Below are 27,835 nucleotides of genomic sequence, written 5' to 3' on the forward strand. Positions count from 1 at the left end.
TCCAAGCACTTCTTGAACTCTGTCAGGTTGCTGCTGTGACCGCTGCCCTGGGAAGCTGTTCCAGTGCCCAGCCACCCTCTGGGGAAAAAGCCTTTTTCTAATGTCCAACCTAAACCTCTCCCGACATAACTTCAGGCCAGTCTATCACTGGTCACCAGACAAGCTCTCTCTGTTTTGCTTAGTACCTTTCCAAAAAGGTTTGCAAGATAAGAGTTTGTTTCAATCAGGGAGGTCGAGCTCTGTCTGGTTATCTCCAAATCAAGGGATCAGGAGTAGATAGGTAATTCTTGTGGTTTGCATTTTCCTGAAATAAATTCCTCAATTTACATCCCATATCTTGCAAAGATAAACACGGTGCAAATGTAATGGCTTGCATCTCCTTGGCTGGTGTCTACTGGGGTGAATTTTCCCATATTTTACAGAGTCTGTGACTCTGTAAAACTGAAGTTTTTAAGTGTTTATGTGTTTTAATTTTGTCTTCTGTTTAGCTCTCTTACAGGATCTAGAGAGCCAACATGCAAAACAGTTGGAATGAGAGTATTGTTTAGGTTTTGATTTTTTGTTATTCACAGGGATGCAATAATTCTGTGTTTTCATTACAGATATCTTGAAAGCATTAATCTGATTTTTATAGTTGAGTGCTGTAAGATTTCCATGTGTTGAATGTTTTGGCACTTGCCTACTGTAATAATTGGCTGGAATGCCATCTTGAGAAATTTTCTGAGAATTACTATATTTGCTTTATTCCGTATGTAAGTGATTTTTCTGTTTTAGTGCCCTATTTTCCAGTAGTGAAATATGAGGTATAAAAGTGTTAAGAATGAAATATAGAGATCACATTAATTTTTTTCCATTATTTTATTTTTTTTAAATTAACTGCTTCCAATTTTATCGAGAGGATGTATTTTAAATCCAGTCTAGAAACAATGATATTTTCTCAAATGAGTTTAAAATGGCAAGTCAGAGTATTGCTCAAATGGTAATAATTCAAGGGAAGGGTTTTTTAATGCATATCCATAAAATGTTCTATACAACAAGTATTCTAACTAAACTTTATAAATATGTCATGAACTAGATTACGTATTTACTCTATTTATAACAGAATAAATGTTAATTTTAACATTTTAAGATTAATCTTCGGAGAAAACATTTAGAGATGCTTTTTAAAACCTGGCCCACAGAAATGGAAATAACACTAAATTTGTGGAATAAATTTATAACTTATAAATATAAAATGCTCAGATAGACTTTGGTGTTTTCCCTATGTCGATGACATTGTTTTAGTTATTTTATTCAGCTATTAAAACAACAAAATAATGTTTGTGATCTCCTTTTTCCAAGAAAGTTTCTTCAAACTCAAACTTAAAATAAATTAAGTAATGAAATAAAGAAGAATATGCCATAACATATGTAGCTCTTAAAGAAATATATGCTGGTCCTCCTGACCACACAGAGGGACAAAACTGAGTTGGAAAGGTTTTCTTTTCTTTTGGTGGAAATTTCTATGTTTAAGCAGCTATACAAAAATGCAGAGTGAATGTTTGATTAAGAAAGTAGTTTTAACTAGTGGTTCAAAATAAGATTGACTGTAGTTTTTTACTTCAAAATTAAATCAGTTGTGTATTTCTGTATGTTTTTAAAGAGCAATGCCTATTACTTTACTTCCTTTTCCTGTTAGATACATGGATAGTTATTTGCATGATCATGTCTCTTAAGACATTCAAAAAACTTAGACCATTTGTAATGGAACCTTTTATTCATGTGTGATGCTCTCCATAGCACACTTGTACCATTATTTGTACTTTTTGTCTGGGAACTACTATGTTTTGGTAAAAAATGAGTGTTTTAAGTATTTGCCTTGTAAATTTATGAAATTTGAAGCAAAATTTTGATACAGGAAGGTAAAATATTGAATTAACAATGAAAATAGCTTTCTATGGTCTCCTGTTTTACTGACTCTTTGCTTGCTCAAGCACTCAAACAGAAGTCCTGGTGCCAAAAGCCAGATGACCCATATTTTACTCATTCCTACTGCACAGCTCAGGAGTTGGTGTATTAACAGTTTTAGTTCTGTACAATTTGTGGACTATCAGTTTTTCTGTTACAGCTTATTGATGCATAAAATAACATTTTCTGCTTTGCATAATGATAGAAAGTTCCTGAATTGTAAAGTTCTGCAAATGTGATGAATATTATTAAAGTTCTGGAGTATCATTTTAGCCAATTTAAATGCTTGCCACAGTGTGCCTTATATGTGCTGTAAGTTTAATAGTGTCTCTTCACACAATTACAATTCCTTACAAAGCTAATATTTTGAGATGTTATGCTATTGACCATTTGTTGCAGGGGAGATGTAAAAATCCCTCTATGAGCTTGGCATTTCTGAAATTTATTACCTTCCCTGTCATTTTCCTTAAGTGTGCTACAGCTTCATTGACATTTGTCAGAGTAATTTATCAGGAGACTAATTGCTCACTTCTAGTTTTTCTTCAGACGTGTTAATGCTTGGGTAACAAACTAAAGTAGAAAACTTTGTGTGATTTTGCAAGAGCCCAATCCAGAGTTCACTGAAGGCATCAGGGAAGTTTCTCTTGATTTTCCCTGAGATCCCATTGGAAAGTATGGGGATTAACCAAAATCAAAACCACCACAACTGTTATTCAGCTATTATTTTTTTAATGAATTTTAGTTTAGTTTGGTAAAATATGTTGATGTCTCTTGATGTTGAGTAGTCTCTACAATGGATTCATTTTTGCTGTGGGGAAATAGCACAATGAATGACCATTCTGTGCTTGGGAGATGTTAAGTTCAGGGCTGAAGGTAAAGTTCATGAAGACAATACTTCTAAATTTTAAGATTTTAAGTGTTTGAGAGCTGTCTGAAAATGATCCAGATAGACTCTGTTCTTAAGTTTTAATGTTTTGGGGAGTTTGTATCCAGTCAAATACAGTTCTTTATCTCCAAAGATGAAATTTTCCCATTTTGTCTCTATACTATTTATATATGGACGGGAAATAGAAGTCAGAATCCAGATATGCTGACCCCTGAGATATAATATTGACCTCAGTGAGTATTAACTTCTCAGATCAATAGATGCTGTTATTGACCTCAAAGAAAAATCAATAGCAGCTTGTTAATTTGCAAACTATGACTGCAAGAAAATAGTACACATTTTGTTCTTCATTATCACCTATTTATATCTATATTTTAATGCTTTCAGTATTTCCACCTAGAGATCATCATGTCAAAACATTTCAATCCCAGCTGTTAAAAGGTTGGGGATACAGACGTTATACATTATAGAATAATTGAGGAGCAGTACAGGTTAGTTCCCATATGTCATGAAAATAATACACTGAACACTTGTATTTCACCTGTGTTGTTTTTCTTTTTTGGGGTAGTCCAGTTCATTTCATTTCATTTTCTCTGGTGTGCTTCATCAAAACATTGCATAAAAGTACTATATTTTACCTGCCAGATTTCTACATGAATAATAAAGGGGATGAAAACCTGACTACTGGAAACAGGGAGACTGAAAGTGATCACTGCAAAAAATCATAATTAATATACAGCACATTTTTCCTATTTACATAAGGATGACAGGTTTCTAGGCAATAATATGTTCTGAAATGTTACTATGTGACTATATAACAAAGGAGAAAGTTTTAAATGACAAAATATTGGTGAAGAGGTGTTGTATCATTGCAGGTTTTGTATATGAACACTGAAATGTCAGGTTTTACAGAGTTTGAAATGCCTAAAAAATGCCTGTTGCTGAAATTCAAATGTCAACAGTTCTTCTGCATATATATCACTTTGATATTTAAACTTAAAATCCTCATCAATAGTTTAGTATTGCTTTGGCTTTGTTATGATTTGACTGCCAAAAAATGCAGAAGCTGATTTGGTCTGGAGGGTCGTGTCTTCGTTTGCAGGAGACAAAGTGCAAATCTTTCAGCCTTTTACACTCACTAATTCTGTCTGATACATCTGCTGTGATCTTGCCAGGCTGATGACTGTGTTTAGAAAAGTTTTTCATTCTTAAATGACAGTATGAGAGGTATTGAAATGCAAAAATAAGCCCATACTTGCATTTTTACAACTGAAGTTGCTGCAATTTTTTTGCCAGTTTGATGGCAATGTGGTTTTGCTCTTTAATAGCATGGGCTCTAAGAACTTCATTTGTGCATCGATGTAGTCCTCTTGAGAGACAGAAACAATGATATTGTACTCATACTGTTCATAGATAAAAGCACAGTAATGTTAAATTAAAAAAACAAAAAAACAAAAACCCAAAAAGAGGTGAGAAGGCAGCACCAAGCCAGATTAGGCTCAGAGGTTCAGAAAAATGAGGCCAGTGCAGATCTGGAAAGATGTTTGTGGTTATGATGAATATCTTTTCTGTCTTACAGAATTCCTGAATGATCAGGAAGGGTGGTATTTTAAATCCTGTATAGACATCCCAAACAGTAGGAGCATTTTCCTTGATTCTTTATGTTGTTTTGAGTCATGTCTGAGTAATCAATATGTTTGGATCCTTCTGCAAGAGACCAAAACAGAAATTGTGCAGGAAAGTGGCTGATTTGGGGAGGAAGGGAAGTTCAAAGTCTCACTGCAGGAGTAGAGAGATAATCTCAGTTTTACAGTTTAGGTCTATCTCATTTCAACCTACAAAGATCGCAGAGCAGCACCAGGTGTTCAAAGTGTCAAATTGTCCATTCCAGCAGATTTTTTGTAGTAGAACTGGGAACAAAGTCTGGGCAAGCAGACAAACTGTTGATTGTGAGCCAAATGTAGCTCTGTGACTCTGCAGACCATTTATTTTTCAGGACAGAAGTTACCTACTCTGCTCAGAAACACGGTGCTGCAGTGGCTGGGACTCAATGTGACCCCAGGTCTCAGGATTACAGGACATTTCTTATGATGGCTGGCTTAGTGGCTGGCTGGCACCTGGGGAATTTTCTGCTCTGGAAGCATTGTCTTTAAGGTATACTGAAGTTAAAAAGAAAGGCTTATGAATTCAAAATACCAGTTGTCATCTACGAACATTTAATGCTTTATTTTCTCTTCTGATGTTCTCAGTAATCACTAGAAATGTTTACTTAATTGATGAGAAGTCTTAGGACTGATACCATGTCTAACTTACCCAAAGGAGAAGGAAATATAAAATAATCCACAATGTTTTAATTTTTAAAAAGTCATGTTCAGAATCCAGTTTATGCAGTACATCAGAAGGAGTTCAGTTTATAATTATAAAATCACTGAATTTAACTTCTTAATAGATGTCACTGATGGCAGACTTACTGATTTCCATAACTGAGATGTTTTGAAATTTTGCACTAATGGTCAGTGGGGCACAAGCTAGTAATATTATGAGATGAGATGTTCTGCTTATCCTCTTTGTGAATGACTTTTACTCTCCACATTTTCCTTTATTAAGGAAATTTTCCATTTACTTCCTATTTGGGGAAAAAGTCTCTACATTATTAAAGTATATAAAATATTTGATGCCATAAAATGGATCTATTTTAGTTTGATAAACTAGAAATATCCTGCACTGTGAGGGTCATAGCTTATAATACATACTGTTAGTACTTTTTCATTTTTCTATATTAGGAGATTAGTGAAAAATAAGCTCTATCAATTAAGTTTTATTGCAAAATTATCTTCAGATGTACAGCAGTGAAGATGATATTGAGTGATAACACTAGAGTGGATTTTGTATAAAGCAATTACAACTTGAAAACCACAATCTGAATGAAAATATTGCTTAGGGTTTTTTGTAATCTAGCATTAATACCAAAAAACTCTTCCTTTGGAAAGTGCTTAAATTACCTCTATTAAATACAAGACATTCCTAAGGTGTTCATGTATGCTGTTGACTGAAAAATACTTATATTTGGTTTTACTGCTCATGCTTTGTCAAATCTGTAAAGTAAATATGAGTATATAGTTCCGCCTCATAAGATGTTTGTTTAGTAATACCATGTTTTCCTAAGATATTAATTTTTATATGGATAACAGAGTTCTTAATTCGGAAATTATCTTGTGTAGATGCAATTTGATGCTGTGAAATTCTCTGCATTCCTAAAAGCAGTAATTTACCCTGAAGGAAGCAGCAAGCCCTTTTCCTCATGTGATGCAGTACATATAGCCACATATGTTTCTTCAACATTATTCTGGAGTTGAAAGTGCATTGAGCTTTGAAAAATTAATTCCAAGAACTTCAGACATGAATTGTTTAATTCTGCTGATAATGAATGAAATCTATCCGAATGCTCAAGTCATTCCTTGTTCAATTCTGCCATCACACCTTTGGTGGGACAGGCAGTCCCTCAAAATACATGAAGGAATCTGTTAATTTAGAAAAACAAAGCCGGTTGTTCAATAGCTACAAAGCAGTTCAGCCCCTTTTCATGACATAGGGAATTTTGCTTGTGGCATTCACTACCCATTTTCGAACACCATACATCAAAATGTTCTATTGAGTACAAGAGAAGTTCATCTGTAAAACACCCAATTTGTAATAAACTGAACAATACTTTAAGGAGGGTGAAATAATTTCAGCACTGTATCAGTTTTACTCCATTGTTTCATTGTAGATAAATAGTTTGTGTCTCTGACCACATCTCCAGTGATGCCAGCACAAATCAGGACAATTTAGTCAAGTGGTTACAGGTTTCCGACCTTTCAAATTGATCACATTGAAATAGCCCATTAGGAATAGATTTAAATCAGTTTGGATAAGCTCAGTCTTAGTCCTGGCCCTTGAGGCTTTGGCTACTGAAAGTTCACTTGAAGCTGGACATACACCAGCTCCACAGGCCATCAACTTTATTAGTGTGGAGATAAGCTGATTAGATCTTGTCAATCAAAGGTGCCAATATCTCAATTGAGTGTCTCTCCCAGTCTTTCTCTCCTTCTTTGTTGCCTGCTTCAATGCCTTAAAAAAAAAAAAAAAAAGAGAGAGAGAGAGCAAGCAAGAGAGAGATGTGTGTGTGCATCCCCCTGGTTGTCACCAAGCAGGGTGCAAGGGCACTGTGATGATGTGATGACTATATTAAAGAGGACATCAATTTGTTTTAAAGTGTTTTGATTTTTTATGGTGGCATTAAGAGAGAGAACATTGTGGTTGCAGCTTTACTAGAAAGCAAAGAGTTCTAGAAGGGGAAAAAAAAAAAAAAAGTGTTTCTTTGAAACCTACCGGGTCTTTGAGTCTTGCTGTGCCAATGGGCGCTTAACTGCTCCTGTAACTGGCATACTCTGATCCACCACCAGCTTAGGTACTGTTCTTCTCTCTAAATTATTCACTTACATAAAATAAAATAATTTTTGGATGTTTAATCCTTGTAGAAATAATTTTAAATATTTGTTAAATATAGCCTGCTTGGGAAATGTTTAGTTATGCTAGTAATGAGCATGTTGTAACAGTCTGGGAAATTACTGCATAAATTAAGGTCGAGTTAGAACATATAGACTGATCCTTTCACTGGAAATGAAGTTATGCATGCACTGAATAAGTACATGCAGGTATTTGCATCTCTGCTTTGTAGAGGTATAAAACAGATAAAGAGAACATCAGCTGTAAAAATGGAATAGCACAGTGTTTCAGCTTTGGGCTTCATCATATACTTAAAGATGGTATAGAGGAAAACTGGGCTTTTGTTCTTCACATCTGAAGTTTGCTCACACCATGTCTCCCTCATACTTCAAATGCAAACAACAGAAGCCTGTCCTTTTCTTCCATCACCCTACACTCACCACCCAATGAAGGCAGGAGCTACAGCACTGCAGAACTACATTGCCACACTGGATTATCTCTTTATCAGTTATTCTTCACTCCACTGTATCAATTTTCTGCTAACCAATCAGGCACTCCTCTTAGAAAAGACTGTTTGACTATTTCTTCTAGATAAGTGTATTTATAGCTACACAGATCCACACAGGCAACTCATGTGCTATGTCCTGGAGAGAGAAAGGGAATTGCTTGCTCCTTCCAGGAGACTTGTAGTTAACCCTGCTTTTTGGGTATATTACAGGGGGAAAAAATCTAATAATTGTGTTCAGATCCTAATTATTCAATTGCGTACTGGAGTTCTGGTATAACTCTGGTTTCTGTTGCAAAGTGCAACGCCATGTATTTACACAGAGGAGAATGATGATCTCTGATCTCACCTTTGTTTCCTGCCATTCTCACCAGCCCCTTGTTCAGGCTGCACATGGAGAGGAATGGCCAACTTTAGCACTAGGAGTAGGTAATACTGAGCTGTTTAAATTATTGAAGTAGTTTTCTTTTGCCCCCCATCCCAGAAAACATAGTAAGTTTCAAGCAGGTTTAGAGACATTTATGTGGAAGAAGTTGTAGGGGAGAACAGCCTTACTGCCTTGTTGTTGCTAATTAGAATTCCTCTGTGTTTAGATGGGGTTATTGAGCTGTATTTTTTTTTTCCATGTTTAATACACAGTTAACAGCTCTGACGCTTCAGCTACAGTCAATCAGAAGCAAATGTTCTTTTAAGAAGTTATTGAAGGAAATCTATCTAACAGACCACTAGTCAAATGATGTACTTTTTTCCTCTGGCTGCTTCCCCTACTGAAATCACAAACTCATTGTTTAAAATCTTATTTTGAAGGCTGAAAAGAAATGTGTTGGAGTTCCAACTTGCCCTTTAATTGATCTGCCTTACCTTCATTAGTCATATTTTTTCACACTGATGTTTGTTGTAATGCAGTCATCTTTGTAAACATTTTTATTTTTCTGGTTGTGTGGAACTGAATCATCAGTTGAAAAACATGGTGATAATATTTGATAGAATCTAGTGTTTCAAGATAAGACTGGGTAGTCTGATCACGACTTCTGAAATAATTTGTACGTTATTAAAAATATGGTGTGCTCAACTTGAAATTATAAATAGATGGAATACATGTTTTGTCTTGACTATTCCAAGAGTGTAAAATAACATTTTTATCTCTTCTTTCATGCAAGTTGCAAGTAGAAAAGCTGAGCTGTCTTCATGGCTGAGTCTAATGTAGTTTCATAGAATCATAAAATTTATTGCAGTGTTTATTTCAGCAGACCCTTCAGTTAATACTTCTATTCAGCTTAACAGAAGGGCATAGATGTCAGTAAATACAATTTCTAGAAAGATTGTTAGCCAAATAAGGAGGCATTTTTGGCAAGTTTTTACTTCAGGGCTACAATTGCTACTGAAGTTATTTGAAGCTTGCATCATATGTGTACTGTGTTTGGGTTGAGTGTGCCTAATGAAAATTATATATGCTTGTAAACATCCTCCCATTGTTATTTAATAAAAGCAAATGTAGAACATAGCCAGAAGGACTTGTATGCTAAGGCTCTCTTTGACAGCAGATTTGTAATGTTCTAATTGAAAGTGCTTAAAACTCATTTAAGGAGCATCTGTAACTTTGAGGCCACCATCTTGAGGGAATGGTTTCAATGTAGTCCAGTTTGGATATAAATAAAAAAAAAAACCACTGGCAGTGCTTAGGGTTTTCTTCCTTGGGAAGTTTTATTGTTGAGCAACCAAGACAACCATTTGGTTCATGGCATTGTTACAGCTTGGATGTGAAAGCCTGAAAAAATCATAAGTACACTCTTTTCCATTGCGTTAATTTCTTTTTTTTCTTCTTTTTTTTTTTAGAAAAATTACTTTTTAGTACTGTTTATTTTTTAATCAGTTAATTATCAGTGAAACAACGTAAATTAAGAAAATTTGTAAAGTAAAAAATAAGAACTGGAATTAATTACTCTGTACCTGGACTTCATTCTCCAAGTTCCCCAAGACATCTTCTAGAGATGATATTTACTGGCTACCTCTGTGATGATTACAGAAATGTGTTGCATATATGGCATTAGATGCCCTATTAGAGGTATCCTCTGTGAGCTACCAAACATGGAAGCAAAGATGTTTTAGCATTAAAAAAAGGATAAAATCAATATTTCTTTTATGTTCTTCCTTGGAGTTTAGTCCATCTTCAAGCATTAGAGCTCCACAACTATCCATTTTCCCTGTTTACCCTGCAGCTTGCCAATTTTCTAACCAGGGAGAAATGTAAGTGAATATTGGAAAATAAAACTGTGTTTCCCTAAGCTTCCTGTTCAGAAGACTTTTGATTTTAATGAATTTGTCAGAAAATGTAATTCAGAAAATGTCCTCACTTTTTACTTTTTAAAACCATATTCTTGAATTGTGAGGTAACACAACTGTTCTCCTTTTAGAACAACATTCGTATGTCTTTGATCTCTACATTTGGAGAATTCTTATTAGCTTAACGCATTCACGTTCAGGAAAAGTCCTACAAGGAGGGAGGATTTTCTTAAATGGGGGAAAAAAGGAAAACAAAAAAGGGACGCAGAGAGAGAGAGAGAAGAAAAATCTTTCCCTGTTTCTTCCCTGAGGCTGAACTGTTTATCACTCCATCCTTGTTCGATAGAAGTGAATTTTATAATAAAATTTTCCCTAATCGGGCTCTGTCAGTGAGGTGTCTTATCGTGGGGAGGAAAATGACACCGATCCTATCGAAAAACAGAGACGATGTCACAGTGTCCGCAATCACAGCTACTCAGCCTCCATATCTACCTTCTCCACAAACACCAAGCACTGCTTTTTCATAAGAACATCAAAACCTAGCGAAGTCATTAAAATTGCACCCGCGTAGAGTTGCAGGGATCAGCCGCACTAGCGCAAAATGGGATGTGGGAAAACAGACTCTCTAAATGTGCTAATTCCATTGTCACGTGTTTACGGCTTAATTTTAATCAGTTAAAAAAGCCACACATTGCAATAAATTGGCATTATCTTCTGTGACACCAGAGGACACAGTTGGTTCAAGGATTTAGAGGGTCGCTGGCAACAGTATATAGTGTTACAGACAAAGTATTTTTACGCTTGAACTACGGTAGCTAAGGTGCAATCCCCAGTTAAGACTGCAAACAAAGACTATAACCCACACAGTACTAAGTTCAACATGCAGACCACCTTCAGCCTGGAGACAGTGTAGAATGCTAAACTGAATAGTGCTGAAGAACGTTTTCTAATTTAATGGTTAAAAGTAATTTGCTGGCCAATATAATTGAGGTTGCAGCTCAGTAGTGTTCTCTTATGTGTTCTGTACCATAATGAAGAAAGATCTATTGGAAAAATCCCTTTGCTGTATTTGCATTCAGTTTCTAAACTGGTGGTGCTTGTTTACAATGTGCCATTAGATTTCTTCCTCAAAACTGTGCGTTGCATTTTCTGTTCTTCTACTCACGGAAATGGAGATAAATCACGCAACACGGACTGAAATGTGATAGTAGGAATACTGCTGCTTCCAGGGAAAGGTTTATGGAAACTTTATGTTTTCTAATTAGGTAGTACCACAGGTCACATGAGAATTGTGCATGGTATCCGTCTCTACTCCTCCCATTTTCTTTCTTTTGCTTTCCCCCTCCCCCTTAGACTTGTTCTTTCGCTTGAATATGGCTGATCAAAATGTTTATAAGCAGCAGGAGAATTATTTCTGTAGAGTAGTATGATCTAACTAATAAACATCCATTTCAATAAAGCCATGTCTATAAAAGTTGTCTAGTTTTATTTCAATGGATCAAACATGAAAAATGTGTGTGACCAGTTTAATTCTAGAATGAGCAAACAGCAACCAAAGAAACAGTTGGAGTAGGGATTTAACTTTTACGGAATAAATATCTCTTTTCAGGCTATAAGCATGTCCGTGGCCAAATACATATTTCTATTTGAATTAGCACTAAAGAGCGCTGCTAAATAAATACACAAAGCCATTACTGCTAAAAACAAGATGTGTCCATTGTAGAATGCAGGTTGTCAGTGCTGTTTCCTACATCTGATTTTTTGGCTTGGACAATTTAGTGACAAGCATGTGGTTGATCATTTCCATGCATTCTAAGCACTACAAACTCTTCAAAAATTAAATTGAAAATGTCCCAAGAAACTATTAATAGTCAGCAATCAACAGCATTAGCAAATAAAGTGAAATTAGTGTATGGTTTTCTTTTGCATATAAAGAAATAGGAGTATTTGACCTATTTGTTAACAGACCTCCAAAACTGTTTCAGGTGGAACACAAAGGGACAACATTATCCAAGCTTGAGTTAAATCCAGGAATTTTTCATTAATTACATGTTTACAAAAAACAAGAGATGCTAACAATGAAAAAAAAAATTCTTTAAATATCTAAAAGAGGTTTTGCAGTCCTTAAATTAACTGGTGCATAAGTTTTTCTGAATTTAATAAATATTGTTTACTTATTTATATAAATTATCTGGTTTTTCTGAATTTAATATATATTTTTGTGCTGGCAGCTTTCTTACTTATTTGGGTTTGTAACATGATGCAAGCCATGTTATTTGCACTTCTTACCTGCTTAAACAGCTTGAGTAAATATGCGGGGTCATTTTATTAAAATAATAGTGAAAAAAAAAGAATGGAGTGTAAATATAAAACACTGTTCTTTTCTATGTCTGGATTAGCAGCGAACTCTGCATGACAAAAAAAAAAGACTTCTTTATGTCGGTATACTTGGCTTTATAAAACCATTATGACTTTGTTCTCTAAAACAGAATACAAATATCTGATTGTTAAATAAGATTTTGTTTGAGAGTTTTGCCTCTATATTTCTATGGATATGTGCTTATATTCTGTTAGGAAGAAAGTGACTTCTTTGTTTTGTTTTTTTTTAGAAAGGCTTTTTATTTTTATTTTAAATCTGTCAAATTAACTAGGGGAGTGTTTCTTTAACTAAACAAACTGCACTGCTTGCAGTTCTCCCCATTTCAGACCCCCTAAGATTGCTCAGCTCACTTGGAACAAGGTTACAGGTCATGACATGTCATAGCCAGGTATTGGACACCCACCTGGAATGAACAAACTGGTATTTTCACCAGTCTGAAATGTATTACCCCGTTATCTGGAGGCATGAGCTGATCAGTCCCTGTCTCTTTCACATCTTCTCTCTCCCTGATTTTTGCAGTCCACACTTAGATCCTGTGCTTTAACTGGTTTGTGATCATATTTAAGTGGAATTACTGAATTTGGTTGCTTTGGGTGAGGGTTGTGTTTGGGAACTGAGAAAGCTAATTCGTGTTAAATGCATATATAGGAGGAGAGTATTTGTTTGTGCTTTGCATCCTTCTGTGCTACAGAATTCACTCATTACTTGTATCAGAGTAGTAAAACATTTTACACTGATATTTTGCTTTGAAAATGAAAGTGTAAATCTAAGTAGGTATTTTGTCTCTGAAAATAAGAGGGAAACCAAGCAGTATTAATGTACCCAAATGGGCATATTAAAGGTGGTGAGGTGAAATTGTCTTATATATACACATATATTTATATTCTTCAGTATCTTTTAATAAAGGTTGAGTGAAATTCGTTGTTTCAGATCTAGTCTTACAGAGAAATATCCAAATAAATTATACTTATTTATTTATTCTGCACAGAATCACTTGGATTTCATGTTATACGTTGTCAATAATTTAATTAGTTTAGGTCTGTAAGTATGCATATTCTATCAAAATAGTCCTTCATTTATGCAGCTCATCACTTTTGCAAATTGTATGCAAGTTTGATTATCTAAATGCAACAAAACCAGAGGGTTGGCACTCATTTCTAAAACCAGAAACTTGCTGTGTTCTACTTTTGCACACATAGGCTGCGCCATTGAGCCACCAGTCAGATAAAACTGTTTTCTGACTTGATATTGTGTAATGGGTGGAACTAAAGATGTACTTAACAGAACTGGATATCAGCATCTTTTTGTGTCTGTTACCATAATGGAATTTGGGGAAAATAGAGCATGTTTCTAAATACCTACTTGTAACATTAGTCAGTGTCTTATAAGTTTGACCCTATTAGGATTTTTTGTGTCCATAACTATGCCATAGATACTTTTTAATGCAGTGCTTATAAAACACAGTTATTTGTTCTTTTGAAGTGTATATCAATTTGCTATTAAACATTTATCTGCATGCCAGGGATATTAATAATAAATTTACAGAAAAAAAGCATATGGCTATATTTGAGTAACAGTTAAAAATACAGTGTTAATAATATGCAAGTTTTTCCTGAACAGTATTTAAACTTAATTAATTTTAAAAAGGTGTCTGTTTTTCTAATTAAAATAACTTTATCAAAAAGTGCAAAGATACTTTAATATATATTTTCTTATATATCAACATATATATATGTTTTTATATCTATCTATACACGTGCATTTAATTTAGGTATTGAATTTTATCCATAGTCTAAGATCAACCAATTAACCTCTCTATCTGTGAAAGGTATTTTAGAACTCAAAGTGAATATTGTTGCTGCTCAATTGAAGATGTAAAATGTCCTGTAAATCTAGGCAAAAGATTCTTCTGTTCTGCTTAATTTGTAATACACATTAATAATATGTTTGCATAAACACTACCACATCTAATGGGGGAGGAGGGGGCAGGATTTCTGAGCAGGCTGTTCAGTATTTTTTTGTTTAAATGGGGTTTGTCTTCCTTCAGAGTTAGATATTTGTTATTTTCATTTTCTGAATCAGAAGGTTGTAAGCACATTTCTATGAAACTAGCAGTCACTTAATGATGTGAAGGTATTAGAAAAAGAGGGAATTACCTTCCCTTATGGAACTATTAAACCTTCACTTAATGACTGATTAATGAGATAAACTTCATACTGTGTAGATCTGTGATGCACTGTTACAGATACTCCATTTTTTTCATAAAACCTTCTGTTTAGAAATGTGTGTGGTTTATTTTTGAGTGCCAGTTTGGTTTATGTAGATAGTCTCTATTTTTTCTGACTGCTGTCATTACAACTGGTTTTGCAATGGTGGCTGTGTCTGTGTGTTTGCTCTGTTTATGAAGCTTTGTAAGGAAAATAGGGTTGGGGGGGTGGTTTGCACATGTTCTTAAATAATTACTTGCATCTTTAAAATCTTGTTTTCTATTCCTGTGTCGTCTTTTTCTTTCTTGTGTTACCAAATTCAAGATCCAACGTAGCTGAAACACAAATTCTGTATGGTCCTTATAAGATCCATTCTTATGAAACAGAATACTTTTTGAAATGTTCATTTTCCAAACTCTTTCATATTAATTTCAAATGCTGTAATAATATAGTGTAATTTTATTTTAATGTGATACTATGGGGGTATTATGCTGGCTTTTTTATAAATTTAGATGTTGTGATTTTGTAGTTTTTTGTTGCCAGCATATAATGTTGCATTCTAAAAATATGCTGTCACTTAAATGTGTATGTACTTAATTTGGTAAGGAGACATATGTCTGTGATCACTAAAAAGGCATAGCAGAAATTACAGTATAAAGAGCAACTGACAGAGCCATTAGGTTTGAACTAATCCTACCTTGTATTTATAAAATAATAACAGAATAATCAGAAACTCCTCCTTGTTTTCCAGTATATTGAAACGATATCGTATAAATGTGATGTGGTGCATGGGGCAATGTTTATTTTGTGCCAGTGCTGCTGTGGTTAGGAAATCTACTGTATCTGCAGCTTTTATTGTGTATAATGCAGTCCAGCAGATCTCTGGCCTTGTAATTATTCTTATTATACATTACCTTACAATTTCTAATACCATAACACTAAGGATCCTTGTCTTGGATGAAGGCCCTGTTGTACTATTTGCTATGCAAATGTAGGGAAAAAATTGCTTCCTATTCCAAAAACCTAGCAATCAGACAGGGAAAGATGGATGAGGATTAACAGGTTATAAAGGAAAAGAAGAAGAGTGATGATCAGCATCTTGCTGCATCAGTGGTAAGATTTTTGCTGGGTTTTTCTTTTCTTCTCACAAAATTTATAGCAATAGAGTTTAACAGGAACTTACAAAGTTCATAAGGAGAAATAGTAACTGTAAATGTAACTGAAAGATAATTTTAGGTGGGCCTGAAAATCTTCCCACTGTAATGGACAGTGACCAAGAGAGAGAAGAGTATTTGCTTGCAGATTTGATTGGAAAATTGGTCACTTGGGCTGGTCATACATACCTGCGAAGAGGTTGAGTGGTATACTGAATAAAAATTGATAAAAAGTGCAATTGGCATGGCCTTGAAGAATGGCACCTGAAATTTGATGTGGGAAAGGAATGAAATTGGAGGCAGGAGTGAAGGAAGTAGCAGGAATGAAAGCACTGCAAAGAGAGAGATAAGTTGCCCAAACCACTGGCTAGAAAAATAATGATTTTATCAAAGCCAGGGAAGAGATTATTTGAATAATCAATGAAAAGCTGATGAAAGCCAGGACAGAAGATTTACATATCAGTTGATAGAGGAGTCTGTATTTCAGTGTTAGCAGGAAATAATCTACAAGATTTTAGACTGAGTCTGGTAAAAAGAACATTAAAATTGTGCTTAAATATTGCAGTAGGAGCAATGGTACCAGGTAAAAGAGAAAGGAGGTAACAGGGAGAGCTGGGGACAGTAGAAAGTTTAAGAACTCTTTTCTAGTTGTGTTGGGCTTGAAACAAAGGCTGGATATATTCAGGTATGTCCCTATGAGGCAAGTCTTCCTCAATCATTTCTTTTTTCATTAAAACTAGATTCTACTGTTGATAGTCTCATTTAATTCAGATGTCAGATAAGTACTTAGCATAATAAATCAAGAGGCTAGAACAAAGTTAGGTAGCCCAACAAACTTTCCTCTGCCTCATGCAGTATGCTAAGTAGTGTGTTATGATAGATAAAGTGGACAGGAAAGGCCATGATAAAATGACATGTTTATTCTTCATATCATCAAAGCCCATGGGAGGAATTTTTTCCAGGTTTGTTTTTTTTAGGGAAATGGCTGCACATTCTAATAGAGGTGCACACTTCACGTTTTTCAATAATTTGACTCTAACAGCACAGGTCTTGAATATTTTGAAGTGTGGCAGATCCAAGGCTTGGTTGTTGAACTTCTAGAAGCAATGGTGGAATGTGTTAGAACGATTTGTTTGCTTCAATGCTAAGGATGGGCTGAGAGATGCAAGAGATAATTATTTGCTATCATGGGAAACATTTGAAATAACTCCTGCAGCCTTACAGGGCATGATGAGATTTTTTGTATCTTTTGTATGTAAGACATATCTTTTGTTGTACATCCAGATGCATACAATTTCTCACTCCCTCTTTTTTTCCCCTCTGTTTATATATAAACATACATTGATAGTTAGGAAAGAAATCCTCTCTAGTTTGTGACCATATAAATAGGGGATGGCTGATTCTAATGAAATCTCTGTAAAATGAGGCACAGGCTCTTTCAGACACGAGAATAGGCTTGTGTTCCCAATTGTGTGTGTGTGTGATTTCAAACTATTACCTTTCCACTTTGGGGGAGCTGGGTTAGTACTGTGGCAGTGGCATGTTCAGTTGAGGCCTTCATTGAGTAGAGTATAATGTTTGATTTTGAAGTTGGTATCATCCAGACTTTGTAAAATGAAGAAAAATCCAGTAAAATTTTAATAGGGTATTTATTAAAGTGTTTTGTTTCCTAGACATGGTTCACTATTGCAATGATCCATAAATGCTGCGCAGAGATTTACATAGCAAGTGGTGTCATTTCTTTCCTAAGAATTTTAATTTTGGGTTCTGTGACTGAAGAGGCTTGCTTGCACCACTCTGTACTCATCTCATCTCTTCAGATATCTCTGTTCCAGATATCTTCATAGACACATGCTATTCCTAAGGGCTTTACTGAAAAGGTTGGATTTGCACTGTATAGTTTCAGATTCAGCATTATCTACTCAATGTTTTTTTGTGGCCATTGTCTTGCATGTGCCATAGGGAGGGAAAGTAATAGGATAAATCTGTATTTAAACTTACCTGGAAAGTGAGGAGAGAAACTGTTGTCATACCTGATGGAGAAAAATGTTCAGACATTGACACAGTCCATAAATTCATAGGTTTTAAATATGGAGGACTATTAAATCATTGTCTCACCTATTATGTAAAACAAAGCCAGCAAATCTCACCTAATTATTTCATTATTTAACTTAATAAGTTGTAAGCATGAAAATAGCTTGTCCAGAAAAGCATCCATTAGTTTGAAAGTATCAAGAGATGGGAAGGCCAGCTCTTTCCATAGTAATCATTCCAATAGTGACTCAGTCTGCATTTAAAGGAGCAGGTGATTCTGTTTCTAATCTGAGTTTGCCAAGCTTCAAAGTTAAATCCTAAATCCTTCATATTCCCTTTCCTGGCAGATTGGAGACTCTATTAGCAAGTGGAATGTTTTGCCATAAAAATATTTAGAACCATAAATTAAACTTCTTTTGAGCTTTATTGTGAAACTGAATTCCTTAAATCCCTCATTGTAAAATAAGGTTCTTTGCCCACAATTTGTCGATCTTTTCTGTGGCCCTTGTCTGTACTCTTCAATTATTCAAGACCCTTTTTAAGATACGGAGAGGAGAAGTAAGGCACTTTCAATTCAGTCTGGTGATGTATTTCAGGGGAGCATGATTCACAGGTGATTCACAAAGATTATGCAAGACATGAGGCAGCTTCTGTGTTGCTTTTATGTTTCACGTCTGCCAAGTTATGACAGTGTGTCATACGAATTCTGGTTTACTTTTTTTGTCTAACTGTAGAAAGTGTGGTAAAGCATCAAGAGAAAGAGCATCCTGAGCACCCATTTTTTATGTTTTTCTCCTCCTAAATATGCAGTTCCCAGAGCCGAGATCTACAGAAGTATAACTTATACTTGTGAGTATTGTAGAAACTTCTGTAGATTGTAGAATTTGGTACTGCGAGTACAGTCCACCACTTGTCACTTGTGCTGGTGACACTGACATCTTCATAACAGACCCTAGTCTAGACTAAAGAGGGTAAAACTTGTTCATACCTTTCCTGTCCTCTTTCTGCTGTAATCATGGGGTTTGTCAAATGACTGCAGCTCTGTGTCTGAAGTGGGGTGACATTTTTTGCTGCCTATGAATAGCAGTGATCCCTGCAAGCTTTTTGCATTATGATTTGATGGTGGTATTAGAGTTTTAAAAGGGGATGAGGCCTAGAGGCCATATGCTTCAAAGCAGCTTACCTGCTTTTTCAGTGTGGTACAGTGTGTCCCTCTTGCAGAAGAAATGCTTGAATCTAAACTTTTTTCCAGCTATGTGAAATATTGACCTCTCTGCTGCATTCTGTGAGTTACAGGGGTTTGTTGTGTTCAGAAGCAGGAGCATCCTGAAGGATGTCCTGCTTGGGAACTTAGTTAAGTGCTATGTGCAAGGTGGAAGAGTGGCATGATGGGGTAGGACAAAATGTATTGCTTTTTGTCTGCATTCAGTTTTTTGTCATGTTGAGAAACAGCTGTGTAAGGAGATGCCAAACCTGTAGAAGGAATACAGCTGGGTTGTGGGATTCTTGCACTTCGCTCTGGCTATTTCAGAGGATGTTGTAGGGCCAAAAATTGTGATCTAATTGTCCAAAAATGGGCAGGTAGGTCATAAATTACTTCAGCTTTGAAATAGAGTTTTTCAGAAGGACAAGAACAATCATTCTTACCTTTATTAGCATCTAAACAAATATCACAAGGAGATTTCACAGGCCATCTCTTCTTGTGTTTCTTTCAGGCTAGCACAATTGTGTTCCTACAATACCCTGTAAAGCTAAAAATGGCTTAACTGTGGATTTCAATTTTCAAATGGAGCGCAAAGAAAACCATTTTATCCATCAGGATTTGTTTCAATGACTATTTTTTAATCCAGAATATCTTGGCAGTGTTAGTTACAGAATGGAGATTCTCAACTAAGTGTTGAAGCACAGTGTATTTTTTATTTTTTTTACTCCAGGTATTACATTTAAAGTGTGTGAAATTTATTTCCTGTGTTTTATTTCTGTCTTTACGTTGCACTGAGGAAATCCAAACTGTGTTGGTGGGGCTGTCAATGCCATCATTATCAGGTTGGGTTTTGGAAGCCATTTTGCTACTGTGTGACCTTTTATTCCAGTCAGTAAAGTCAGTGGATTTGTGTGGTGTACAACTGGAATAACACAGTAGTGAGTGGGACTCCAGAAAACAGCAGACAGGAACATATTGATATATTTATCACTTTTAAAAGGTTATGACAGGTTCCAATGGCCTAAGTAAAGAAGTTTCTTATTGGTTTACTTAAACATTGCTTAAATATTTGATTTTGTGAATCATATAAGTCATTAAATATTTATAATAAGTTTATACTAAAAACCTGCCTTTAATTGCTGAATCCATAGAATTTATAACCTGCAATGCTTTCTTATGCTTGCCTCACCTGCCAGGGTTTTGCAAGGGATCTCAGTTTATCCTTGTGCACCCATCATATCCATGGCACATCTGGGTGACGGAAGGGCAGGGGAGCAGCCTCAGCTCAGAAATGCTTCCTATGCCTCTTTTTCAAACCCATATGTTTTCCATAGCCACGTTTATTGGCATTATTATTACTATTTTAATATATCTGTGTACGTGCATGTATTAACAGTGCCAGGGATGTGTCAGCATTCAGTTTTTGTTGTCCTAAATGCTGCTGTTTGTGTGTGCAGTCCACGCAGTTCAATCTTTCAGTCCTGTGCATTTACCAACCATTCAGGCTCTGTGCAGTATTCACACATATATTATGTAAAATAAAATAATAATAATAAAAAGAAAAACATTATGAAGACTGGGGGGGGCCTGTGGATGGATTATTACAATTTGCCTATCATAGTAATGACACCTGTTAGAGGTGTGATACAAAAGGCAGTGACAGGGAGTGTAATTTAGTAATTGTAGCTATTGTGCTGTGTAGCTGGTCAGTTCACCAGGCAAGTACAAAGAAACCAGTGTTAAGGCTAAGCAGGGGTGGGTAAGCTTAATAGACAGAGCTAGTGCTTTACTGAAAGAAACTTTTGGTGGAGGGCTAGCTCCCAGAGGGAAGGAGTTAGAATGGGTTGAAAAGAATGAACAAAAGCATAAAAATGGTACAGGTTTTCCCATTTCTCTTAAAGTGACAGGGGACTTCTGGTGATGAGCATGGCTTGCTCCACTGGCCAAAGGAGAATGAGGGGGAGAGGGAAGCTTTTTGAAATACTGGGAGGGTGCTGATTTATTGCAGCTGCAGAACTGAGGTACACCCAGGCCAGCAGCTGTCGCTTTCTTACTGAACATCACAGCTGGCTTTGGCAAATTTTTCCTATTAAGGTAGTGACAGAGAGGTAACGGGGTCAGAAGGTAAGTTTGAGGGGTCGCAGAGAGCCACTGCTGGCAGGTCATAAACCTGTGCCCTGGACAAATCTGCATGTGCATATATGATTTGAGTGTTCATTTGGATGGCAAGCCTGCCAACTGCGAGTATTTGAAGACTTAACTGAGGTCTGAAAAGTTAACTAAGGTCTTCAGTGGCTTCTTTCCTGGTATAGAGAAGCCATAATATTCATGGAGATTTTTTATGTTAAAGGAACTCAGGATACAAGGATAATTTGTTACTAGTTCCTTTGTAAATGCATTTGTTTTGTAAGCTGTTTGGAACACAGACCTCATCTTCCACACCTTGGGCACATCATGAATACTCAATACTTTCTTAATGCCAAAATCATTGTTTTTGATCATATCATGAACCAAAGAACAACACAGACTACACAAATGAATCTCTTTCCTGGTGCAGTATCCCTGCAGACCCCTAACAGACTATGTAAAATACATAACTGTTAATTAATTTCCTGTTTCTGTAATTATGAAAATGCTAAAGCGCTTAAAGACTTTTCATACCAGACCTATCTTTTTTTTTAAAGTAATTTGAGATTGTCTTTATCTCTTCTCCCTCCACCTCCATGTGTATATTTGGTTTTCCACACAGTATATTAGTCTTTCTTCATGTGAACCTGTAATTATTGAACAAATTGTTGTCACAATGAAGAACCTCTTAGACGTTTATGAGGATGCATTAGAAAACAATAGGCCTGAGAGATAAGTAGTGAACACAGCACTGAAACATATTAAGGCCAGATTGAGTCATTTAACAGCTTTGAGAGAACAAGGAAGTAGCCTCAAGTTAACAAAGGTCTGCACAGCAGGGTGTTTATGCCAGCTAATACTAATTCACATTTGCTAAACAGTGTAAACAGATTTGCAGGCAACACCAGGCATCCCATTTAAAAGGATTAGGTGTGCTGCTTCCCTATTGTCTGGGCTGAGGAATGTGGGGTGCTCAATCTGCTCCTGGCAATTAGCAGACACACCCTTGGTTCAAAGCCAGTGGCAGGGCATTTAATCCATTGATTGGAAAGGTAATATTTCTTTGAACTCAGAAGCTTGTCCCGTGGTGTAACCTGCATCCTTGGTGACCCCACACCTCGCTGTTAAAAGTGACCATGCACTATATGTCAACCAGGCAGTTGATAAAAGTATTTGGTGTTCAAAATCTATGCCAGCTGGCATATTGATTTTGTTGCAGTCAGTTTGCCATGCTGTAAGAGGAAGGGAATACCTATAGCTTTGTAATCAGAGTGTGAAAGCAAATATATTATAGCAAAAGCCAACTATTACATAGTTGTTTATAACAAGAGCAAACCCAAGTATTAATAAATGGGCCATCCCCATGCTCTAATGGTAAGTGCAGGGTGTTGCTTATGTTCACAGTGCACAGCCCTTACTAGCAACTTCTTTTTTTTTTTTTTTTTTTTTTCTCAGCAAAGGTTAAAAACACAGCAGAGGATTCATGTGATATACATGCTATTATCTGTAGGAAGTGATTCATGTTACCCTGGAGCTGGAGAAACTCCTGCATTCCTTGTATCCTGTCATTCAGAAAGGCTATTTCCAGGCTCCTCCAGCTGGCTGGAGGGTCAAAACAGCAGAGTTCCTCTGAGTCTTGGAAGATAGTTAAAGAACCAGTCCCAGAGGCACCTTCCTAGAAAATTTTTACAAAAGAAGGTTGTGTCTAAACAGGAGAAGAATGAGCTTGTATTCAGCCAAGCACTTACGTATTGTCTGCAGGCATCTGGATTAATTGCAGATTATATGCCAAAGTAGAATAGGGTTTTGTGCCAATAGAAAGGAGCTGAAGCAGTGTGTGTGTCACTGGGTGATTTCCCTGCAGTCTCTGCTGGCCTTCTGCTGGCTGGAGAGGGAGCTGGTCATAGTGCTGAGCTGCTCTGTGGAGGGGAGAGCTTGGTGCAGGCTGACAGCATGGGGTGTGCACACTCCAGGAATCATTGGAATCCACAGAATCCTGGAGGGATCTGGAAGTTTTTCAAAGGTCCCAGCTGGCTGTTGTGAGCTGTTTCAAACACTGACCCCTTAGGGTCACTGCTATGGATTAGGTTGGTACAGGCTAATTCCACAAATCCTGGTGGTAAAAGCCTTACCTGGTGCACACTGAGCTTCAAATCTGCCTGTGCCCCTCTGGCATGATCAGTACCTGTTTTACCAGTGACAGCGTGTCAGAAATCCATCTTTAACTATTTAGGGATGTCTTCTTTCAAAGCTTCTCAGACATGTAAAGCATGTTCCTGGAAGTAGAAATATGAAGTTCACAGAGCACAGATGAAAGGGATTTGGCACTGGATTCCATTTTCTAAGAAAAGTAAAAGAATATCCAGTCTCTGAAACCAAAGTTTTGAGGGCTGTTCCACTCACTGTCTTTTAGGTTAAAGTATTGTGCATAAAATTATCATATAAGGTGTAAAAGAAGGTTTTTTTCCAACACACAAGAAGTTTGATCAAAGGCAATGCACCTTTTCCTGAGTGCAGCCTTTATTTCTCATGAAATCACTGGGGCTCCTTGGTGGGTTAAAGGCAAGGATGTGGCTGCAGCCCTGCTTGTGGCCACATTCAACCTTCCTGGAGTCAGACTCAGTGTTTGTGTACAGTGTTTAAAGGATAATGGCACTAAACACAGCCCTCACAAACCACGGTAATTACTTCTACTGCTGAAAAAACCCAGAACATGAACAAAAATATCATAGGAAAGCTATTTCTAACACTAGTGCTGCTCTTTATGGCTAAGTGGCAGCCATCGCTTTTTTCCTAAATTATGTGTTCTTTTTTCAAGCATTTAGATGATGCAAACCAGATTTTTGTGGCAGCATTATTGCTTATAGCCAAAAGAGCATTCAAGGAAACACTGTATTTCTGCTAAATTGCCATTTATTCAGAACACTCTTGAGTTGTTTATCTTTTTCATTCTCCTGACAAATCAAGTAGCCATTGAGCCTGTATTTCTGAGTATAAGTTCCGTGATAATTTTAGTAAAAGTAATAGCTACTGTCTATGTTTTGGGGCTGAGAGTATGCAGAGTTCTGGGTTTCGTTTTATTTTTAAAAGGAAAACTTCCCAGGAAAATTGTTTTTCCTGTTTGACAGTAAAAGTTTGTTTTGGAACTTCTTCCTGAAGTTTAAATGTTGTAATAGAAATTTTGTTGATGTAGTTGCACTCTAGTTATTCTACAGTTTGCTTAGGGGTTTTTTTTGGTTTTTTTTGGTTTGTTTTATTTTATTTTTTTTTACTGATCTCTGGACTGATGCTTTTAGTTTAAAAAAAAAAAAGTATTGTGAGCATTCGCTAGAAAAATTCTGTGAATGCCTTTTAGGTTTTCATGTTGCTTTTTATTCGCTTTGAATGTTCCTAATAGTAAGTGCTTAATGGAGTGAATGTTCCAGAGGAAAGAAATGGTAAGAGATAATCATGCAAAGGTATGTAATTTGAATATTTGTCCCAGGCATGTGAATATGAAAGTTCTTTGGGGTTCATTCAGGTTGCAAGTAAGAGCAATAACATGAGGTGGAGGTGATTAATCAAGTGTTGCAGAGAGAAAAATATGAATTACAAGTAATCAAAACAGTATCTAGGACAAATGGTTCACAGGCAATCCACAGGCCACACATGTTCACATGAACAAATTATTGAATTGTTTCAAGGTGAGGACATTTGTATACATGGATATCTTTGTATGCAGTCATCAACAAAAAATGTACTAATACACTTGCATAAGTCATTTACTTTATAGATGCTATTAAGTTCCTTTTTTGAAATAGACCACTGTTTCTGTTTCACCTCTAAAGAGTAGGAAGTACAATCTTTACCTTAGAACTGACTTAAGCCTTTTGCATTAAATAAAGCAAGCTGACAGTCAGCCCTATCCAATGCATGGCATAACCCTGAAAAATACTCTGTCATTCACCTTTGACCACAGTGCTGTGTTTAACTTTGACATATTAAAATGCATACTGAAGGATCAAGTTAAATATATTTTTATTTGTGTTTTGATTTTTTTGTCATTCCTGCAGTGCATGTCCTCTTATTCTGCTGCTTGGCATAACTGCTAGTTCCCTACTTCCAGGCAGGTTTTATAGGGATATTTTTTATCTTTTCTAGGCACTGTAACTCTTATAGCTTCATACTTTTTAATTCAATTAAAGTGAATTAAGTTTACCTTGGGATCTTTGGAGCCCCTTAGAGGGCTCAGCTGATTAATTACTGTGCAAAGCAGATTGTTAAAGTAACTATGTTTTTATGCAGTTTCTCTCTGCTTCTGTAATTCATAGGCATTGATACTGGATGGGTGAGGTTAATGTGGGAGACATGTTCCCACAAGCTCGCTGACTGTGTGACTTTTCTCTCCTCCCCAGACAGAAACAGGTTCCTGAGGGTGGGGACCATTTGGGATCCCTTCCTGGGCTGTGAGGTGTCCCCTCCAGTGCAGTGAATTTTCTCTGTCAGCCCCAAGTAGGTGACCAACAGAGGAATCAGGATGGCTTTATGAACATGTCCTTATGAATTTAGTAGCAAATGAACTTTGTAATGCAGACTACAGGCTGAAGTTAATTTTATTTATGGTTTTAGTTGTAGCAACAATAGCCCAAGCTAGAAAATATATCCTACTTGTTATCCACACTCCTGAAATGTGTCGTGTCTGGGACAGCAGAGAGCAGCAGGGTAAGGAATGACTGAGCTCCAGAGAAGCTCTGCTCCTCTCTGGGTTCACCCAGGTCAGGGGTTTAGTGGTTTGTGTAAGTGGATGTGGTCCTGCTCTTGAGCCAAACCAGACAGGCCTTAGTAGAGACATGGCATCTAGTTATACACTTCCTTATATGACAAATTAAAGTGGCTTATACAACTCTTGGGCACATTTATCCCATCCCTCTGCAACCTTGGCAGGCTCATGGCAACAAACCAGACTCGGTTTTGAGCCAGGCAGTGCAACAGAGTGTAAGGGTCGCTTTGAAGGGAAGGGAAACCACCTGTGTTGGGCCTGGCTTGTAATTTTATTGGATGCAACTGCACAGTGTGAATAGGGAAGGGGAAGACACCCTGTGTTCAGACACCCTGTGGCTGAAGTTGTAGCTGTGCCCGTGGCCCGAGCAGAGGGAATGAGGAGGTCTCAGCCCAGCACAGGCAGTTCACTGGAGTTCATCCTCACTCACCTCCTCCCCTCATACTCCAGCATGAGCCAGAGTGAATAAAACCCATGAGAGTGAATAAACCCCATCCTTTTCTGGGGAGAAGGAAAATGGCTAGTGCAGGCTCAGAACGGGGATTTCCAAAGTTAATTCAGACCTGTAGGGGTGAAGTCCAGTATCAGTCTCTTCAAACGGACCTGGGATTTCCAAACCTAAATCAGGTTTGTAGGGACAAAGTCCAGTGTTATTCTCTGCAAAAAGAATGTGTGGCCAGCAGTTTATGTGGTAATAAACTGTGACCCTGTGTGTGCATAAGCTCTATTCATTTTTAAGTTTTCTGTGATTTTTTTTTTTTAAATGTACGATTTGTCATTTTTGTTTGACAGCCAGAGAGGTTCTGAGAAGGGAGGAGAGCTGAGATGTTATGTACCTTCCTCTTTTGGGGTGTAGGCCTCATTTTATGGAACTATTGAAAGTTCTCACTAGTTTTGTCTCTTTTGGAAGTGCAACAGAAAGTCACTGTTGCACTGATGTCATCAAAGAAAAATGAGCTGGTATTGAGCTGAAAAGTGCATAAAAAGTTTATAGATCTTTTAAATAAGTTTTACCATGGACTGCTGCAGTGGATTTTGACTTGAACAAAACCAAATCAGGTGTTAAACCTTTCCACATTGATATGTTGTAATGGTAAGTGGAACTTTAAAGACAGTGTTGAGAGAGGCAAAGTGCTCCATGAAGGGCCCTGGCGACGTGCACTGCAGGGGGATCCAGAGCAGAAGCAGGGCTGGGCCTGCCAGAAATCCATGCTAAAACTCAGTTAAACAGGGCCATTGCCAAGAATTTATCACACATCTGTTTTGCCTTGATTTTATATTTAATTATCACCTGCAAAAAGTCTGATTTCTAAGCATTAATTATGAAATTAATAAAAGAGTTTACAAGGCAGTGCTGTAATGCACTCTGGGGTGTGTCCTGCTGGAGCGGGGCCATTTCCGAAGTTGTTGAAGTTGTTGCTCATAAAGTTTGTGCTTCAGTTTGTGGTCAGGACAGAACAATGTCCCAGGAAAAATACTGTGTAGTTCTGATAGTCCTACCTGGCAGAAAGCTAGCTGCCATGGAGGGCCCCAGAATGTGTGTGGGTCATGCATATAGCAGGTGTCTACTGAGCCAGAGGTGATGTGGCACCAAAGTTGTGAAAGCTTCCTCATAATCACTGCTCTCATATTCACTCTTGTCTTTCCTGGGAAGTTCACACAGAAGATACTTGAATATGTTAAATATATTCAGGTTAAGATGCTGCAGTTTCTTTAAAACTTATATTATTATGGTTATTGTTATTGTTATTGTTATTATTATTATTATTATTATTATTATTATTATTATTATTATTATTACTATTATTTTGTTATTCAATTAGCATGGTGCCTAGAGGCTGCAACTGTAATTGAGACTTTA

General features: G+C 36.7%; 1 protein-coding gene across 5 annotated transcripts in view; it reads left to right on the forward strand.

The window, feature by feature from the left end:
• Window positions 1-27,835, forward strand: part of VTI1A (vesicle transport through interaction with t-SNAREs 1A) — a 267,060-nt gene that overhangs the window by 71,638 nt on the left and 167,587 nt on the right. Inside the window, exon 7 of one of the 5 annotated variants that reach the window (XM_038140473.1) lies at window positions 4,830-27,713. The exons of the other annotated variants lie outside the window; for them this stretch is intronic. Within the exon in view, the coding sequence (XP_037996401.1) occupies window positions 4,830-4,924 (95 nt within the window). The 3' untranslated portion in view covers window positions 4,925-27,713. Of the gene's footprint in view, window positions 1-4,829; window positions 27,714-27,835 lie in introns of those variants that run through there. 5 annotated transcript variants of the gene reach the window in all.

The sequence above is a fragment of the Motacilla alba genome, chromosome 6, assembly GCF_015832195.1.
Source record: "Motacilla alba alba isolate MOTALB_02 chromosome 6, Motacilla_alba_V1.0_pri, whole genome shotgun sequence".
NCBI classification, from domain to species: domain Eukaryota; kingdom Metazoa; phylum Chordata; class Aves; order Passeriformes; family Motacillidae; genus Motacilla; species Motacilla alba.